This window comes from Typopeltis vanoorti, chromosome 2 (assembly GCF_054136105.1).
Source record: "Typopeltis vanoorti isolate ZY-2024b chromosome 2, IOZ_Tvanoo_1.0, whole genome shotgun sequence".
Lineage (NCBI taxonomy): Eukaryota > Metazoa > Arthropoda > Arachnida > Uropygi > Thelyphonidae > Typopeltis > Typopeltis vanoorti.
In genome coordinates this window covers 165,427,869-165,447,777 of record NC_143550.1, presented here as the reverse complement: position 1 = coordinate 165,447,777, position 19,909 = coordinate 165,427,869, and the positions used below count along the sequence as shown (strand labels likewise).

The window sequence follows — 19,909 nt, the reverse complement described above, 5'->3', positions numbered from 1 at the left end:
CCACACTCTTGCTCAGCTTCCATAGGTGTCCCCTAGTTCTCCTACCACCAGTCCTGATCTCAAAAATATCCTCTGAATTAATCCTATAGATTTTAGCAATTTGAATGTCTCAATCATATCTCCCCTTTTCCGCCTATCAACTAATTTCTGCAAACCACAAATCTTCAATCTGTTCTCATATGGTTCATTCTATAGACCCGCTATCATCTTAGTCATTCACCTCTGGATCCTCTCCACCTCCTCCCCATCAAGAAGGAACCTAGGTGACCAAATCTGGGCACAGTAGTCGAGATGAGGTCTTATCAAGGCTCGGTACAGAGGTACAATAACTTGCTTGTCTCTGTTCGTCAAGGTATTTTTCAACAACCAAGCGAGTTGATGAGCTGATTTAGCTACTTTTGTAATGTGCCCCCTAAACTTCATCTCCCTATCCACCAAGACTCCCAAGTCCCTGGCCTCATCAATCTCTTGAAGTACAGTTCCACCAATGTGGTATACTGCTGCTAATCTTTTCACCCCAAAATGCATAATCTTGCATTTTATCACATTAAATTGTCATCCATTCTCCTTAGCCCAGAACTCCAATCTATCCAAGTCATCCTGCAAGATTTTGACATCTTCTGCATTCACTATCACCCTGCCCAAATTTGCATCATCAGCAAACAAATGAACTGTTCCTCTTAGATCCTTCCCTATATCGTTAATGAACAGATTAAACAGCAGTGGTCCAAGAACAGAACCCTGTGGCACACCACTAGTCACAGGTCATCTTTTAAGACCACTAAACCATCTTTGTGAATCTTCTCTGGACCCTTTCCAACATATCCTCATCACCATGAAAACCAGGCAACCAAATCTATGCACAATAATTCATATTAAGCCTAATCAAGGCCTTATACAATGATACCATAACCCGGTGATGGCGAACCTTTTTACCCAGGTGTGTCAAACATCTTTTTTTTTTAAATATTGACGTTGTTGATGTGCCACTTGCATACATGCATTATAAATTTAACTACATAATCATAGATGGTGGATTATACATATCATATTAGGTATTTATTTAATATGACATTGATATAAAATTAATGAATTCATAATATACAATTAATTTAATAAAGTGAAATTACAAACTTACATTATATTTAATGACTTTTCTGTTGCCGAGTACTGGTAGAAAGTTGCTTTATAGAAGGGCTATAGTGTATACATTTTAATGCTACATAGGCAGCGCTCAAATCATTGCTCAATCTATTTCTCCCTTTCAATTTGATATTATTTAGGGAAGAAAATAGTCTCTCAGAGGACCCTGTAACCTATAGAGAGTGCATCCCCTGGGTGGCAGATAGGGGAGCCCACCATGTGTATGTGTGTACATGCGCATGCGTGTGTGTATATATATATATATATATAGTTATGGTGGGGTGGTCCAAATATACTGAATAAGGACTCGTGGACCAACAGGGCCATAAGGGGCAATCATCTTGATTGTAAGGGAAGTGGCTCTCCCATGGACCCCTAGCTGGATCTATCCTCTCCTTCTTCTACTTTGAGGAAGACCCACTTACTTTAATCTTTCCTATAAGGCCTTATCAGCCAACTCTTCTTACTTTATGACCCTTATGCTATTAGAGTACTCGAGAGCCATGGGGTCTTTTCATTTCTGGCTTTACAACTATGCCCTCTCTATAAACCTTACTATATTTCTTCTATAATCTACCCTTTCCCCTTCAATATACCCTATTCCTCCTATGGGTTTAAATTCGGAAGAAGGCTAGTTCAGAAGCCTTAAGGTAGCAGCCCTAAAAATGAACTATTCCATCGTCAGGCTAGTCCCCTGACATGGAGAACATAATCCTACTTGTAAGCTGACAGAAAAAGATAATCAGATTGAATCTATGGGAAACGACCCTGGAATGGAAAAGGGAAAATGAAAATGGAAACGACAAAATATAACACACATAGCAAACTAGAATGTAAGAGGAATAGCATATAAAGAAATAGAATTAGACTAGTTATTAAATGAAAGAAATTTTAAAATAGCAGTAATCACTGAAACAAAAAAGAAATTAAAAGGAACTATGAGAACTGAAAATTTTAATGTGATATACAGTGGAGCCGACAGAGACCAAAGAGCACAAGCAGGAGTCATGATTTGGATTCATAACTCCCTTTCAAAACAGTTAAAACATTATAAATTATGGAATGAAAGAATAATAGAAGCTAGAATAAAAATAGATAGAGGCTATCTAACAATAATTGGTTTATATGCCCAAGAAGAAGGAAGAGAACAGGATAATATTGATTTTTATAATCAGCTACAAAACATATATAATAAAATAAATAAAAATGATTACATAATTTTAGCAGGAGACTTAAATGCAAGAATTGGAAACATGAAAATTAATAATAATATAGGAATACATGGAGAACACACTCTAAACAGAAATGGTAAAAAATTGATTGACTTTGTAGTTTATAATAACCTAAAAATAATGAATTCCTTCTATAAACATAAAGACATACATAAATATACTTGGGCAGCAAGAGGATGGAAATCAATATTAGATTACTTCATATTAAATGAAAAGACATCAAAATTTTCACTAGATGTTAGAGTTCACAGAGGATATGAAATAAGCAGTGACCACTTCCTTATTAAAATAAAATTAAGATTACCACCTAAATGGCTACAAGTAACAAGAACAGAAAGAAAAATTGAAACATTTGTTTATAAAACTAGACTATTGAATGACACAAATGTACAATGGCTATATGAACAAAGAATTAACCAATATCTAAATAAAATAAAACAAAATGAAGAAATAGATATAGAATGGCTTAATATAAAAACAATACTAAATGCAGAAGCAAATGAAAGACCAAAAAATGCAATAAAAGAAAAAACTGAAGATCTGGGATGATACAATCAAAGAAATAATCAAAAAGAAAAAACAAGCCCTATCACAAATGGTTAAGCAGTAAAAGATTAGAAGATGAAATAGAATATAAAAGAATAAGAGCCATAGCTAAAAGAGAAGTCAGAAAAAGACATAGAGAATGATGGAATAAATTTGTTTCTAATTTAGAACATGATTTATATAAAATAAGACCCAATGTATATAAGATTTGGAAACACTTAAATGCAGATACCAAAGAAAACATAAAATTAAACACTGAATTGAAATGAGAAGAATTTCTAAATTACTACACAGAACTGTGGACAGACAAATATTTTAAAAAAGACAACTGGCAAACAATTAATGAAAATGAAAAGGAAATAACTGAAGAAGAATTAGAAATCAGCCTGAAAGAAACAAGAAATGGAAAATCACCTGGAGAAGATAAGCTAGGTTCAGAACTATATAAATACACAGGAACAAGATTCAAAGACTCTTATTATTTTTAAATAAAATTTACTCAACTGGTATCCCCCCCAATAGAATGTAAAAAACAATTGTGATTCCTATCTTTAAGAAAGGTAATAGAGATGACCCTAAAAACTATAGAGGTATCAGTATACTAAATTCCTGTTACAAAATATATAGCAGAATCTTAAATAACAAACTATTGAAATATTCCGAAAACTTTATTCTAGAGGTACAGAATGGATTTAGAAAAGGACGATCATGTATAGACCCAGCCTTTTGCCTAAAATTAATAATAGAGGAAAGAAGAGAATATAATTTAGAAACACATATTGCATTTATTGACTTTGAAAAAGCATTTGACAAAGTTAAAAGAAACATATTATTTAACATATTAAACGAAAGACAAATACCAAATAATATCCTAAAAGCTATCACAAGTATATATGAAAATAATCAAATACAAATAAGATTAAATCACGAGCTATCATATACAAGAGAGATAAACCAAGGGGTCCGACAGCGATGTCCCCTCTCAGCAACTCTTTTTAATATCTACTTAAATGAAATAATAATAATAAAATGGAATAAAAATTTACATCAAGGAATTAAACTTTCTCCTACAGTAAACTTAAACACTCTCCTCTTTGCCGACGACCAAATAATAATTACAAATTCTGAAGATAACTTGCAGAAAGCTATTTTAAATCTAAATGAGATATCCAAAGATTATGGTATGATAATATCAACGGAAAAATCAAAAACTATGGCCTTTAAAGGACAAGATCCAGCAAGAACTAAAATAGTAATAGATAACAAGATCTTAGAACAGGTGAATTCATTTAACTACCTAGGATGTATGATCACATATCAAAATGAAAAAGATATAAACATAAAAATTGCAAAATATTTAAAAATAACAGGAGTAATTAACTCTATATTTAAACCAAACCTAGTTCAAAAACAAACCAGGCTAAAAGTATACAATACATTAGCCCTACCGGTCTTAATGTATGGAAGCGAAATCTGGACAATAAAACAAAAAGATAAACAAAGATTAACAACAGCAGAAATGAAGTTTATGAGAAAAACTGCAAAGTATACCCTATTTGATCACAAAAGAAATGAAGATATTATGAAAGAATTAAACCAAGAACCAGTAATAGAAAAAATTAAAAAATATAAACATAAATGGATGGAACACGTTCAAAGAATGAAAACAGAAAGATTACCAAAACAAGCCTTAAAGTACAAGCCATTAGGAAAAAGAAAACCAGGACGTCTCCTCTTAAACGATTCAACGATGACTTCTAAGGCCGGAACAGGCCATGTTAGGCCTAAATCCTTGATACGTATGATGATGATGATGATGAGAAAATAGAGTTTCACAAGAGTTTGTAGAAGAGGAAAATTTTTAGAAGAGCTTTAGCAAAGATTTTAAGGGCATGAAAGTTTTCGGGAAGGCTATTCCACATGGTTAGAATTTCACAGTCTGAATTTTTACATGCAGTATCATGCAGACATTCCCACTCAAGTTCTTCTAATTCATTTCTAAGAGCAATAAACTTTCTTTTCCAGATAGGATTACACTGGAATTCGGCTAGTTGCATTTCTAGATCTTTTAAATCCAACCACTCAAAGCCATCTAATTTAAGATCCATGAATTCTGTTTCATCGGGATACTTTATGAATTGGATTGTTTGTTCCAACATTCGAAATTGCTCAAATCTAGACAAAAACTGCTCAGCTACTGACTTTAGAACTTCGATAGATTGATATATTGTTCATGATTTTTGGGGCTGGTTTCGTTAAAAAAAATTTTCACTCTTGGGAAATACTTAAAATTGTTACTTTCTAAATCACGTTGAAATATTTTGAGTTTATTCTCAAAGCTCTTGATTGTGCCAAACATAACATCGACAGATTTTCCAAAACTTTGCAATTGTATATTAAGTTCATTCAGGTGCAATGAAAAATCTGTGAAAAACATCAGCTTACTGAGCCAAGCAGAATTGTTCAACTGAGAAAATTCGTGCTCCATGCCCTTCATATTTAAATATCATTTAATTTCATTTAAACATTCAACAAACCGTTCAAGTACTTGGCCATGACTCAACCATCGAATATTGTTGTACATTAATAGACTATTGTACGCTGATCCAACTTTACTTAAAAGTGAATTAAATTCTCGTTTGTTTAAATCCCTGGCAGCAATAAAATTAGTTACCGTTGTTACAATTCTCATCACATTATCCAAATCCTTTAAGCCTGATTTCACACACAGTGTCTGTGTCCTGATGTATAATACAATGGAAACAAACTAGGGGATGACCAACATATTCTGTAAATTGTTTGATAAAATCAACATTACGGCCAACCATATTAGGCATTCCCTCAGTTGTAATTGAAAATATTTTCGATAAATCTGTTTCTCACGGAACACTTTAACAACACAATCGCATATGTCTTTACCCGTCGCATTTTGAGGTCAATTTTCTAACATAGAATCACCGTGAACATACCTTGCAATAATAGCCAATCGAGTTGATAACATAATATCTGTAGTTTCGTCGAGACAAATGGAAAAACAATGGCATGAGTTCAAGTCTTGTTGTATTTGATTTTCTATACTGGCATTCATTGATATAACTCTGTCTTTAATAGTACTCCTACTTAATGGTAACTCCTTCATGCTCTTTACAATAGCTTCCTTATTATAAAAGTCCTCAAATAAAAATGGTGCACACTTCACGAAAGCTTCTTTAATATAATCACCATCACTAAGTGGTTTCCCATTATTATTATTATTATTATTATTATTATGTGACACCTCCAGGGAGTCCAAAGACTCATCAAGGGAGAATGTGCCAACAGCATCGAACGAATGAACCCCTTCCAACTACTAACTGCGCTCAAACTTGCTTAAGTTTTTGCGAACCATTAGTAACAGAAGCTCTACCAATCAAACAACCTTTGCTGCCATGTTCAACAATAGTATGTGAAATACTGTAACTTGCGGCTACTAAATTTGAAGGTTCTGGAACAAATTTAATTAAAGTTCCTAATTGTGATTCTGTCAGTTTTAGGTGTTGCGATATGTATTCTTTGCCTTCTGCAAAAGTTTTTTCTAGGAGCCATTTGTACTTAGTTTCAAAATGTCTTCTTACATTCCAAGTTCTACTCACATGTAGCTCACCACACAATTTACAGAGAACTTTATCGCCTCTATCAATAACACCATATTGTTCAGTCCAGGCATCATGGAAATTTCTTGCACTTCCTTTCTGTGATAATTTTAGTTTTTTATTAGTGCTAGCTGCCATTGTAAAAGGATTCACAAATTAAAAAAGAGCACAATTATATACAGCGGTAATTAAGCAGTAATAATTAATAAGAACTAACAATTACTGTAAATGAATTATACACCAGCAACTCAAATTACTTAAGTGGCAGACCATGCAAGACTACCACTACTTCTTTCAGCAGGGTTGCCAGGTTTATTACTGCCAGATTTGACTTCTGTGTGAAATTACCAGCACATTCGTACTGGTAATTTCACACAGAAGTCAAATGAAAACTTTAAGTTTATAATATATAAAGCATGTATTTATAAGTTTGTATCATATAATATTGATAATAATTTTTATAAGTTTTTATAATATCATATGACTGTGCAGAAATTATAATGATTAAGAAAGAAAACATAAACTTAAAACGCTCGTTGTTTATAGGCTAGTTACAAAATAAAATAGAAATAGGCTAACTACAAAATAAAATAGAAATAGGCTAACTATAAAATATAATTCTTTCAATGAACCGAAACCTACCTTCGTCTTAACTGAGAGCGATCTTACACCATTTATCACAGATTTTTCATCAGAATACCAATATTTTGCAACATCCAAAGTGTGTCACCTGAAGCCCTCAAGTGTGTCAGTGCTGACACGCATGTCACAGGTTCGCCATCACTGCCATAACCTCTCTATTTCTGCATGTCAGGGGTCCTCTCATCATTGCCATCCGATGTGACGTCTTCACAACTTGTGCAATGTAGCCCCTGAATTTCAAGTTCTTGTCCACCATTACTTGTAGATCTCTCATTTCCTCTACTTCTGTTAAAGGTTCCCCACCAAGTGATGGCGAACCTGTGACATGCATGTCAGCATGTCACAGGTTCGCCACAGGGGTCAGTTTTGGGTCAGTGGTGTGCCACAGGGGTCAGTGGTGTGCCACAGGGGTCAGTTTTGGGTCAGTGGTGTGCCACAGGGGTCAGTGGTGTGCCACAGGGGTCAGTTTTGGGCCCATTCATGCAATCTATTAAAGTCCAGATGTTATGGTCTTGTAAGACCATAACATCTGCTTGACTCTACACTGCTCTCCAGTTTTGCATGCTTTGCAAACAGCTGCATATTGCTAATTAAATCTATCCCAATTTCATTAACATACAGATTGAACAACAATGGTCCCAAAACTGACCCCTGTGGCACACCACTAGTGACCTTTCTCTATTGGGATACTGCACCCCCATATACAACTTTCTGATACCTATCCATGGTTCAACCATCCTCCATGAAAAGAAACCATTCCTCATCCTCTTGCTCACAGCTTCCTTTCATAACTTCCAGGAATGAACCCTTGTTCTCGTTCCTTCCCCAGTGTCAACCTTGTAACTACCTCTCAACAGAATATCCCCATGCAATCCATTGACAATGTTATTGATATAAGGGTAAATAATGCTTAAAGAAAAAAATAAAAAATCATTAACAAATCAAAATAAGATATTTACTAATGCCATAAATCCACCTCCTGTTCAAATGGCAGATGAAACTTCTGGTTCCTCACAAAAAGTCAATGGACAATTTTTGCTATCCATGTTTCCAATGCTCTCACATCCAGATGGTATTATAGTAACATCACACAAAGAAAGAAAAGGCCAACTCACTGGCATCACTTATCCCTCCCAATTCTTGCAATGATGACCAAGGCATCGTTCCTTTTACTTTACCAAAAAGCGCTTACTCCATGCCATCCCTAGTCCTCCACCAGAAAGAAATAATACGAAACCTGAATAACTTGGGCATGAACAAGGAACCTGATCTTGATGGTATCCCATCCTAATCTTACAACTAAAAGCTTGTTTCAGAACCAATACTTTTCAATCTGGCCTACTCAACTGAAATCTACCCTACTGCATGGAAAGAAACAAGCCTACATACTACATTCAGCCCATTTCAAAAAAAAAAAGAAAAAAAAGATGATGATAAAAGTCAGTCAACAAACTGCCCTCCAATTGCTCTCACTCTCATAAGCCATGGAGGTTATCGACAGCAACCTCTTTCACCACATTGAGGCAAACCAGCAATATGGATTTCACACTCTCAATTCACACCATCCACCCCTGGATTCAAGCCATGGAGAGGTATGGAGAAACTCATGGTTACTCTCAACATTTCTGAGGCTTTTGATTGGGTTTGGCACAGTGGTCTGCTCAGCACATTACCGTCCTATTATCTATCTTCTAACTTTGCTATTGGGTTGCACCTTCTCCAGCCACTCGTCATGTGTCAAGATAGATGGTTTCTTTCCTCATCAATTCATGAGAACCTCAGGACTTTGTCCTTTTACCCAATCTCTTCCTCCTGTACATAAATGAGTGGCTCCCACTGACTTCAAATCCTATCCATAGCTTCACTGATGTAATACACTCATCGTTCATTTGATAAAACTTTGTGCTTGTAATAATTTCTAGTTGCCCTAGCTCTGCATTTCCAAACTCTGTAACTACCCAATTATTAGAAAACTCAAGATTTCGCATAATGGCACTCTGAACTCTGATATCTTTGCTATATCTCATTGTGGAGAGGACATCCTTGTAAACTTCAATGCCACCAAAACTCAGTCCCTGTTCTAATTTTTCCCAAGACACTTCTCTTCATGTCATTTCCCTTAACTTTTGATACCAACTAGATAAGCAAATATGATCAGATCTTTCTTCCTGAGCTGATTTCCACTTCTAGCCTTTACTGCTTCTGCAACCATGGAAAATCGGTGTACTTTTCTACTCAAGGCACTACTTCTCACCAGTACAACTGCTAATAAATCCTAAATCCATCCAACCATGGAATAATGCTCAGATATTTGGGATGGTGCACCCAAATCCACTTTATAACTGCTTGATGATATTAAGAAGCAGGTAATGTGGTTAACTGATGATCCCTCTCTCACATAGATCCATTCCAATCTCTCTCTCACACACACAGAAATCAGTTTGTTATACAGCACTTTCATGGACAATACTCTGGTGAGCCGGCTGCTGTCCACTGTAAGAAGAAGAGAAGCTGCTGATCAATACCTATTTATAGGTCCAGCTCCAATCTTACTGAACCAACTTGTCTTCTTTCTATCTACCTCTGTTCTTAAGAAGAGCCATCCACACTCTGTTTTTCCCAAAAACTACAATCTTCAGTTATTCAGAATATACATCATCTTCCTTTCTTCTTACCCTCTTCTCTTATCCCTCTTACTCTCCAACATAGCAACCTTTTTTGCATGTGGTATTCTTGTGTATCATAAAATAATAATAAAAAAAAAGATTATCTATTTTAAAAATAAAATAAAATAATTAAATTAATTTATTGAATTGTGTATTCTGTATTCTAAATAAATTGTGTATTCTGAATTTTTCATTTTATTTCTTCATATCTTTCAAAAAATTACACCTGAAGAATGATATGTAAAGTTCATATAGTTAATATATGAACATAAGTCAAGTTCAACTTATTAATTTATAGTAATTTTTTTAAAAAAATATCAAATCTATAATGTATTCTGTATTCTAAATAAATTGTGTATTCTGAATTTTTCATTTTATTTCTTCATATCTTTCAAAAAATTACACCTGAAGAATGATATGTAAAGTTCATATAGTTAATATATGAACATAAGTCAAGTTCAACTTATTAATTTATAGTAATTTTTTAAAAAAAATATCAAATCTAGTAACCATTAAAAAAAATAAATAATTTGCACTGGAAAACACCATGTTGCATTTAGCTCTGATTTCTGTGGTATCTGCTACTGTCAGAATTATTTTTTTGAATATCTAACATAATATAACTTTATTAGTAACATTAGACTAATACTGTATATGTTCAAGGTAGCTTATTTGAAATTATTCTGAATATTACAATTAACAAGATATATTAATGTTAGAAATCATTTAATTATGCTGATTAACATAAAAAAACAACAATAAAACTACTCACTTGAAAAATTGTTGCAGCACAATACTTCTCTAAATCAATATTGTCACTACTTAAAAGTCTTTGAATATCATCTAGTATTCTTCCATCTCCCTCTTTTTCTTTTTCTCTAATGGCAAATCTGAAGTTTTCCTATATTTAAGTAGTTGAATTGAAGATAATATAGCTATAGCAAGTAATAAAGGAATATAAATATTATATTTCTACTTCATATGATATTCATACCTCAGTAGCACACTGCTGAATAGTGGCTACAACAGGAATTAACATATCTTCATGAACAGATTTTAACAATCTTCCAAGAAGTTTCATGGCTCCTGTTTCCCATATTGCTTTTTTATTCCGTGTACCAACACTCAAGCTCCAGAGGGCTAAAGCTCCACATTTTGCACCATGTAATTCTTCTTTTTGACCTACTGTAAGTTTATCAAATGGGCAGCTTAGAACTTCCATAGGTATATGTAAGAGGTTGACCTAAAATTAGAAAGAGCTTGTTCATAAAATTTAATGAAAAAAATCATGGCAAAACTCATAATAAAACTAAATAATCATTTTAGTTTTAGTGTCATTGTTTAATAATACAAAAAAAAAAAAGCAAAGTTTGTATGGGTCAAATTAACAAATACCATAAAAATTGCTGACCTGGCAATTTTAGTGGTTGGTGTAGTTGAAGCAGTTGGTTGATTGAGTGGTGGAGACAGTGAGTTGTAGAGTAGGTGTCCTCCCTAGATGAGTTTGTGGACTCCATGGAGGTGTAACGTAATAAAAAAAATAATAATAATAAATAATAAAGGGTCCAATAGCCCCAGTCGAACATGGAGAGATCACATTGACATTGAGCGAGTGGTAACAGTGGAACTAGCTGTAGATCCAGAAATGAACTGTTGTGTTTGTATACAAATGCTAGAAGTATAAGAAACAAGGCAAATGAAATGGTTTCATTAATCGTGTCTGTTCACCCAAAGATTGTCGGAATAAGTGAGACATGGTTGGAAGAGGATGACATGCTAACAGGAATAGAGATGGAAGGGTATGATGTGTTCCGTGAGGATAGAAGGGGTAAAAAGGGAGGGGGTGTGCTATTGATGATAGAGAGAGAGTTATGTCCATACAAAGTAGAGATGCAAGACAGAAATAGTGCCAGGGGTTTTGAGGCAGTATGGTACGAGATAGAGGTGAATGAAACAAATACTTGGTTGGATGTTGTTATAGACCAGGTAATGTGGATGGTGGTGATAATGAAATGTATAATCAAATTAGTCAAGCAAATTAAAAAAGGGTCATAATTATGTGCGATTTTAATTATGGCAATATAGACTGGAATGATGTGATTGCAACTGGAAGTAAAGAAAATGAGTTTCTTGAGTTTTTGAGGGATAACTACCTCAGACAGTATGTAACAGAGGGCACGTGAGATTGAGAGTCTTGGATTTGGTCATCTCATCAGAGGATGTAATTATAAATGAGGTGTCAAATCATCCACCAATTGGTGAGAGTGACCATGAGGCAATTACCTGGGTGGTTGCCAGCAGTGTGAGGACCTCTGTGAGAAAAGGGTATAAGTGGAACTACAAGCGGGGTGATTATGAAGATCTCAGGAGACAGCTTGTGGGTGTAGCATGGAATGAGGAGTTAGCTGGAAAAGAGATTAATGCAGCTTGGAGGATTTTCAAAAACTATCTAGTAGATGCAATGTCTAAGTGTATTCCAAGGGTGAGAAGGTTAAATAAGGTAGATGTGAGATGGATGAATAAAGAGATTAAGTATGCAATACAGAGAAAGAGGGCACTGTGAAGGCAACATAAGAGAAGTGGAAATAACCAATTCCATGAAGTCTACAAAGACCAGGCAAGGGGGCAGACTTGGTTGGTGAAGGTAGCTAAAGAGAGGTATGAACAGCAGTTAGCTAATGAAGCCGAAAAGAATCCTAAGAAGTTCTTTTGATATGTAGCCAGCAAAAGAAAGAATGATTATGGAAGGATGACAGTGATAGGAGAAAATGGTATAAAGACAGCTGTTGCAGAATGTGTGGTGGAGATACTTAATGAGCAATTCATAAAGGTCTTTCAATCTTGTGAATGTGACTTCATGGAGAGATTGAGAGCAGTAGATGATGGGGAGGAGAGACTGACTGTAAGTGAGCAAGAGGTGTATGGAGAGTTGAGTAAACTAGACGTTAATAAAGCTGTGGGACTTGATAATATATCACCACGTATTCTGAAGGAATGTGCCAGAGAGTTGACACCTATCTTGACATTTTTTTTTAATACGAGTCTTGCACTCGGTCAAGTCCCTAAGGAGTGGAAGGAGGGTAAGGAGATGATTGAACTCAAGCATCAAACTATAGGCCTATCTATGTGTCAGGTGTTGTGGTTAAGTTGTTGGAGAAGCTTGTGAGAACTAGGATCAGAGTTGGGTTGACAACAATGGTATTATCTTTGATGGACAGCATGGATTTGCTAAAGGGAGGTCATGTTTTAGTAATCTACTTACTTATTAATAAAGTGACTGCTTCCTTCGACAGAGGAGAAGGATACACAGTAATATACTTGGATTTCGCAAAGACTTTTGATAGAGTATCTGATGATAAATTGATAGTCAAATGAGCAGATGGGGTTGGATATTAGATTAGTGCACTGGATTGGAGACTGGCTATCTGATAGGTATCAACAAGTTGTGTATAGGTGAGCAATATCCAGGAAAAGGAAAGTCACTAGTGAAGTACCTCAGGGGTCTGTTTTAGGGCCATTACTGTTTAACTTGTATATTAACGATATAGGTGAAGATTTGGATAGAGATATTCTGTTGTTTGCAGATGATGCAAAGTTGGGATGAATCATAAAGGGTAATGAAAATGTTGTAGCCTTACAAGAAGACTTGAATAAATTGAGTGATTGGACACGGAAATGGGGATGTGAGTTCAATGTTGCAAAATATAAGGTTTTAAAATTTGGAAAACAAAGATGGGATGAAGAATTTATGCTTGGTGAGGATATATTGTTGGAGGTGGAAGAAATAAGAAATCTGGGGGTGATAGTGGATAAGGATCTGAAATTTAGGGGACACATAGCCAAAATTGTGAAGACAACACAAAGGCTTCTGGGAATGATGCAGAGGACACTGAGGTGTAGAAGTAGGGAGATTCTTGTTCCATTGTATAAGGCTTTGATTAGGCCACACATGGACTATTGTGCCTAGATTTTGTCACCTGGTTTTCAGAAGGATGAAGAGATGTTAGAAAGGGTCCAAAGGCAATTGACTAAGGTAGTTTCTGACCTCTGAAGTGTCAAGTATGAGGAAAGATTGAGAAGATGTAACTTGCAGAGTCTGGTGGACAGGAGGAAGAGGGGAGATATGATAAAGACCTACAAATCTTTATCATATCCCCAGGGGGGATATGATAAAGGAGATATGATAGGGGAGAACCAGAGGTCATCCCTATAAACTGTATAACGAGGGTGTGAGTAGGGGAGTGAGAGGCAGGTTTTTTTCGTGCAGACGATTGGAATGCCTTGCCTGAGAGTGTGGTGTCTGCAAGGAGTTTGAATGTGTTCAAGGCATCGTATGACGAGCTGTGTGTGTGATAAAAGGACCTCCCAGATGAGTCTTTGACTCCATGAGGTGTTGGGATAATAATAATAATAATAATTATTATTCTAAAATATTTCACTGCCAAATGTGTAGAGAAAGAGAAACAAGAGAAAGTACTGATTTGTCTGAAGTGTGATATATTAGACCATGAGGCAAAGAATGCAAAACTAACTGAAAATATAGAAGATAATGTACATGAAAGAAACAGAAATGAAAGCTAGAGAAACTGTGGGAGTGAAAGAATGCAAGGATGTAGGAGCGAGAGTTACAGAAAAAGTTACGAGAAAAAAAAATGGAAATGAAATGAAAGCTAGAGAAACCAAGGGAGTGAAAGAATGCAAGGATGTAGAAGTGAAAGGTAGTGATAAGGGAGTGAAAGAAAGTATGAAGTACAGAAGTAAAATGCAGCAGAACAAGAGGTAACAAGACTGCATGAGTGTGAGAGAGTGAAATTGTCTGAAGGGAAGATTTAATGAAACAGTTATTGAAAATGAAAAATGAAATGAAGTATACACGGAGTGATGTTAGACATCTACTGGAAACTAATGAAAGTGTGCAAGAGAACAGAATGAAAGAAAAAAGAGTAAAAGAGGTGACTAGTGATTCCAGGATAGCAGTATATGGAGACTCCATAATTAGAGGACTAGTTTGTAAAGTCTGCTATCAAGGTAGGAGAATGAGCAGGATAATTAAGCATTGGACATGAGGAAGAAAAGAGCAAGAGGGTCATGATTGTGAGGATGAATGATCTAAGTGGACATAAGGAGGATGTGAAGACAAATATCAGGCGGCTCTTGAGAACAGTGAAAGATAAGAGCGTAGTAGGAAAGGTTGTCAGTGTGTTGCTGAGGTATGACGAAGATGAGTTGTGATGGAGACCGTTAATGGTATCCTAGTGGAGATGTGCAAGGAGAAGGGAGTGCAGTTTGTGAATGTGTGGCATGCGTTTGAGGGGAAAAATGCAATTATATGGGTGTGATGGGTTGCATTTAAATGGCTTTGGAGTGAGTGTACTGGAGAAAGTGCTGCTGGATGAAAGTACAGTGTGTGTGTGATGGGTGCAAGAGATCAGAAGAAAGAGATGAAGGGAAAAATCAGGAGAGTGGTACAGAAGTACTGGGCAATAGAAACAGTAGTAGTGCAAGAGAGATGAAGAGAGAATGGAAATGCAAAAGGAACAGAGAAATGGGTGGACAGGGAGAAATGACATAGGGAGAGTGGATGTTGAAAGTGGCAGTGAATGTGTGTATGAAGATGGAGTATATTGCAATGTGGGTGGGGAAGTTGAGACTGAGCAGATATATGTGATAAGTGGTGATAAAGGTGATTGGGAAGGTGTAGTGGAGAAATCACAACTAACACATGGCTCGTATAGGACTGGTTATAGACCTAAAAATGAACTCCTGTGTTTAAGTTTTAAAAGAGGTAAACCGTGAGTAGACATAACTATACATAAAAATATAACGGAAAAACTCACGTAGAAAAATTATTTAATGGTATAATTTTCGCCCGTGTGTCACAGGCATCTTCAGTACAATTAGGCACAAAAATGAAACATTAACTGACAATTCCAAAAAGCGCCACCTAAGTAGCTGGTGTAAGATAACTAAAAAGGTCAATAACTTTCCTAAAAAAAAAAAAAAAAAAAAAAATTAATACAATAAAAAGTTAGGAAAGATTAGCTGATTTGTAAAGTACTATCTCCCATAAAGGGGATAGACGTAAGCCGTCGGATCTGTTTAAGTTAGGAGAATGAAGTAGAGTTTCACATGCTTCTTTATAAAGGCGTTCCATGAGAAACTGACTTTTGTGAAGAACTCTTGTCTTTTTCCAATGAACTCTGTGTCTAGTGAAGATGGCATGTTCTGCAAGTCCAGACTTTTCAGGTTTAAAGTATTCAATATAAGATTGGTGTTCTTCTAGCCGAATGGAGGCAGATCTTCCCGTTTGTCCGAAATAACATAATCCACAAGAGCACAGAATCTGGTAGACACCTGGATGATTGAGATGTGGAAGCTTGTCCTTTGGAGAAGCGAGAAAGGTGGAGATTTTTCTAAAAGGTCGAAAGGCAACAAAAATATTCAGTGGTTTTAAAATTTTTGCTATACGTTCACTGATGCCTTGTATATAAGGGATGGTAATGCGCGTTATTTCCTCTGTGTTTGAAGAGGGAGACATATTAAGTTCTTTTAATGAAGCAATTCTTATAGCCATTAGATAGAAAGGAAGAAGTTATATATCGTATTTCTTTCTGTAAAAGATCGTCTGTAGAAATTTCTGTAGATCGTCAGTTTATAGAAAGAAGTCTCATACAGGCCATTATATCCATGCGGAATCTCATCACCATCCCAGTCAAAAGGCAGGAACTATTAAAACACTGGTTCATCGGGCCCACTCCTTTTGTTCTACAGACGATCTTTTACAGAAAGAAATACGATATATAACTTCTTCCTTTCTATCTAATGGCTATAAGAATTGCTTCATTAAAAGAACTTTGAGTAGATTTAATATGTCTCCCTCTTCAAACACAGAGGAAATAACGCGCATTACCATCCCTTATATACAAGGCATCAGTGAACGTATAGCAAAAATTTTAAAACCACTGAATATTTTTGTTGCCTTTCGACCTTTTAGAAAAATCTCCACCTTTCTCGCTTCTACAAAGGACAAGCTTCCACATCTCAATCATCCAGGTGTCTACCAGATTCCGTGCTCTTGTGGATTATGTTATTTCGGACAAACGGGAAGATCTGCCTCCATTCGGCTAGAAGAACACCAATCTTATATTGAATACTTTAAACCTGAAAAGTCTGGACTTGCAGAACATGCCATCTTCACTAGACACAGAGTTCATTGGAAAAAGACAAGAGTTCTTCACAAAAGTCAGTTTCTCATGGAACGCCTTTATAAAGAAGCATGTGAAACTCTACTTCATTCTCCTAACTTAAACAGATCCGACGGCTTACGTCTATCCCCTTTATGGGAGATAGTACTTTACAAATCAGCTAATCTTTCCTAACTTTTTATTGTATTAAATTTTTTTTTTTTTTTTTTTTTTTTAGGAAAGTTATTGACCTTTTTAGTTATCTTACACCAGCTACTTAGGTGGCGCTTTTTGGAATTGTCAGTTAATGTTTAATTTTTGTGCCTAATTGTACTGAAGATGCCTGTAACACACGGGCGAAAATTATACCATTAAATAATTTTTCTACGTGAGTTTTTCCGTTATATTTTTATGTATAACTCCTGTGTTTGTTTACAAATGCCAGAAGTATCAGAAATAAGGGGGAGGAAATGGTTTCAGTGATTGAGTTTATTCCCCCAAAATCATTGGAATAAGTGAAACATGATTCAATGAAGATGATATCATAACAGAAATAGAAGGATACAATATTTATCAAGAGGATAGAAAGGGCAAGAAGGGGGGGGGGGAGTGCTGCTGATGACAGCAGAGGAATTAAGTAAACGTAAGGTAGACATAAAAGAGGGAAATAGTGGCAATGGTTATGAGACAGTTTGGTGTAACATAGAGGTTGAGAGGTAGACATATTTAGTTGGATGTTGCTATACACCTGGGAATGTGGAGATGCTGATGACGAAATGTATAAATAACTTGGATTAGTGAACAAATTATGGGTGATTTAAATTATGGCATTAGTTATTTTAATTTTTATTATTTAGTTATGGAGTAATTATTATAGGTGATTTCAATTATGGTGGAATAGATCGGAATGAAGAGATGGCATTTGGGAATAAGGAAAATGAATTTCTAGAGTTCTTCAGGGATAACTATCTCAGGCAGAACGTAAAGGACGGCATGTGAGGATCAAGAGTTCTAGATCTGATAATTTCATCAGAGGATTTAATTGAGAAAGGGATTTCACACTTTCCTCCCCTTGGTGAAAGTGATCGTGAAGTGATCACCTGTGTTGTGGGTAGTCATATGCAGATTTTTGTGAGGAAAGGATATATGTGGAATTATAAGGTTGGTGATTATGACAAGCTTAGGAGACAGCTTGGGAACAAGGAGTTGAGCAGTAAGGAATTAAATGCTGCATGGGAACTGACAAAGAAATATTATTATTATTATTATTCCGGACAACTCCAAGGAGTCGACAGACTCATTGAGGGAGGCCCTAACATCATGTCAAGAACAACTATTCCAGCATCAATGTGTGAATGTATTCTAAAAGGCCAAAAGGCTGAAATGAATGAATGTGGAGCTTTTGCATGAAATCTGGAAAAGAAGGTAATTTGGAGGAAGCAAAAGATGAATAATGATAATAATCAGTGTATAAAGAGTATATGAAGAGTATAAAGAACAAGCCAGGAGAGTGACTCAGTTAGTAAGGAAAACAAAAGTAGAGTATGAACAGAAATTGGCAAATCAGGTGATGAAAAACCCTAGAGAGTTTTTAAGTATGCAGCAAGTAGAAGGAAGAATGATCATGATAAGATTAGGTTAATGGATGAAAGTGGTGGAATGGCAACTGCTGCAGAAGACATTGTTGAGGTTTTCAGTGATCAATTTATAAGAGTGTTTCATTCTGATCAGGGTGGAATCATGAGGAACTTAAGTGTAGAGGACATAGGAGAGGATGGCTTAATTTTGAGTTAGCAGGGGGTATTTGAAGAAATAAACTTGATATCAATAAGGTGATAGGATTTGATAACATATCACCATGCATCTAGGGGGAATGTTCCAGGGAATTGGCACTAGCATTGTCATGCTTGTTTAATAAAGGTCTTGCAACAGCAGAGGTTCCAAGGGAGTGGAAAGAGGGTAAAATTTTCCCACTGCATAAAGGTGGTGATAAGGCAGTAGCTTGAATTTATAGGTTGGTCTGTATATCTGGAGTTGTGGTGAAGGTACTGGAGAGATTGGCGAGAGGTAGGAAAGAGAAATGTGTTGATAACAGCAGTATTCTCTGTGGTTATCAGCATGGGTTTGTTAAGGGAAGGTAATTTTTCACTAACTTACTTATGTACTATAACAGGGTGACAAATACCTTGTACAGGGGAGATGCATAAACTGAAACAGATGGGATTGGCTGTCAGATAGGGATCTCATCTCATCTCATCTCATCTTCTTTTTCCCTCTTTTACCTTGTAGTGTCGAGGGTTTATTAATCATCAGACCTCAAACCATTCACAGGATAAGGTGGTCAGCCCTACTCCTCGGTGTATCCTATGCCCATAGTGTTGAGTTCTCAAGCCGGTTGGTCTGCTTTGCAGGATGAAAAACCCTAGGATAAACTGGGGAAAAACCCTACTGTCCACGCCCAAGACCGGTTAACTTGGCTATGGCTGAGGAAGATCCTTCAGCTTCTCACATCACTGACGAGAATCAAACCTAGTACACTCCTTCCCCAGGCATATGGTTGCGAAGTGCACAGCCACTAGGCTAACCACACGGACCAGATAGGTATCAGAAAGTTGTATGTGGGGGTGAAGTATCCCAAAAGAGAAAGGTTGCTAATGCAGAGTCACACAGTATATGCAGAGTCACACAGTATATAATATGCAAGAGGAATTGAATAGATTACATGAATTGACAGGTAAGAGGAACTGTCAATTCAATGTTGCAAAGTGTAAGGTTTTGAGATCTGGTAATCAACAATGGGATGCAAAGTATACCCTTGGTGGGGAAACTTTAAAGGAGATTGAGGAGATGAGAGATCTAGAAAT

At 35.9% G+C, this 19,909-nt stretch overlaps 1 protein-coding gene across 1 annotated transcript in view; it reads right to left on the bottom strand.

Annotated features, from left to right (window-relative positions):
- Nucleotides 1–19,909, bottom strand: part of gudu (Armadillo repeat-containing protein gudu) — a 319,933-nt gene that overhangs the window by 171,325 nt on the left and 128,699 nt on the right. The window contains exons 6-7 of the mRNA XM_090413819.1: nt 10,856–11,104; nt 10,634–10,762 (exon numbers count right to left, since the gene is read on the bottom strand). Of these exons, the coding sequence (XP_090269945.1) occupies nt 10,634–10,762; nt 10,856–11,104 (378 nt within the window). The remainder of the gene's footprint in view (nt 1–10,633; nt 10,763–10,855; nt 11,105–19,909) is intronic.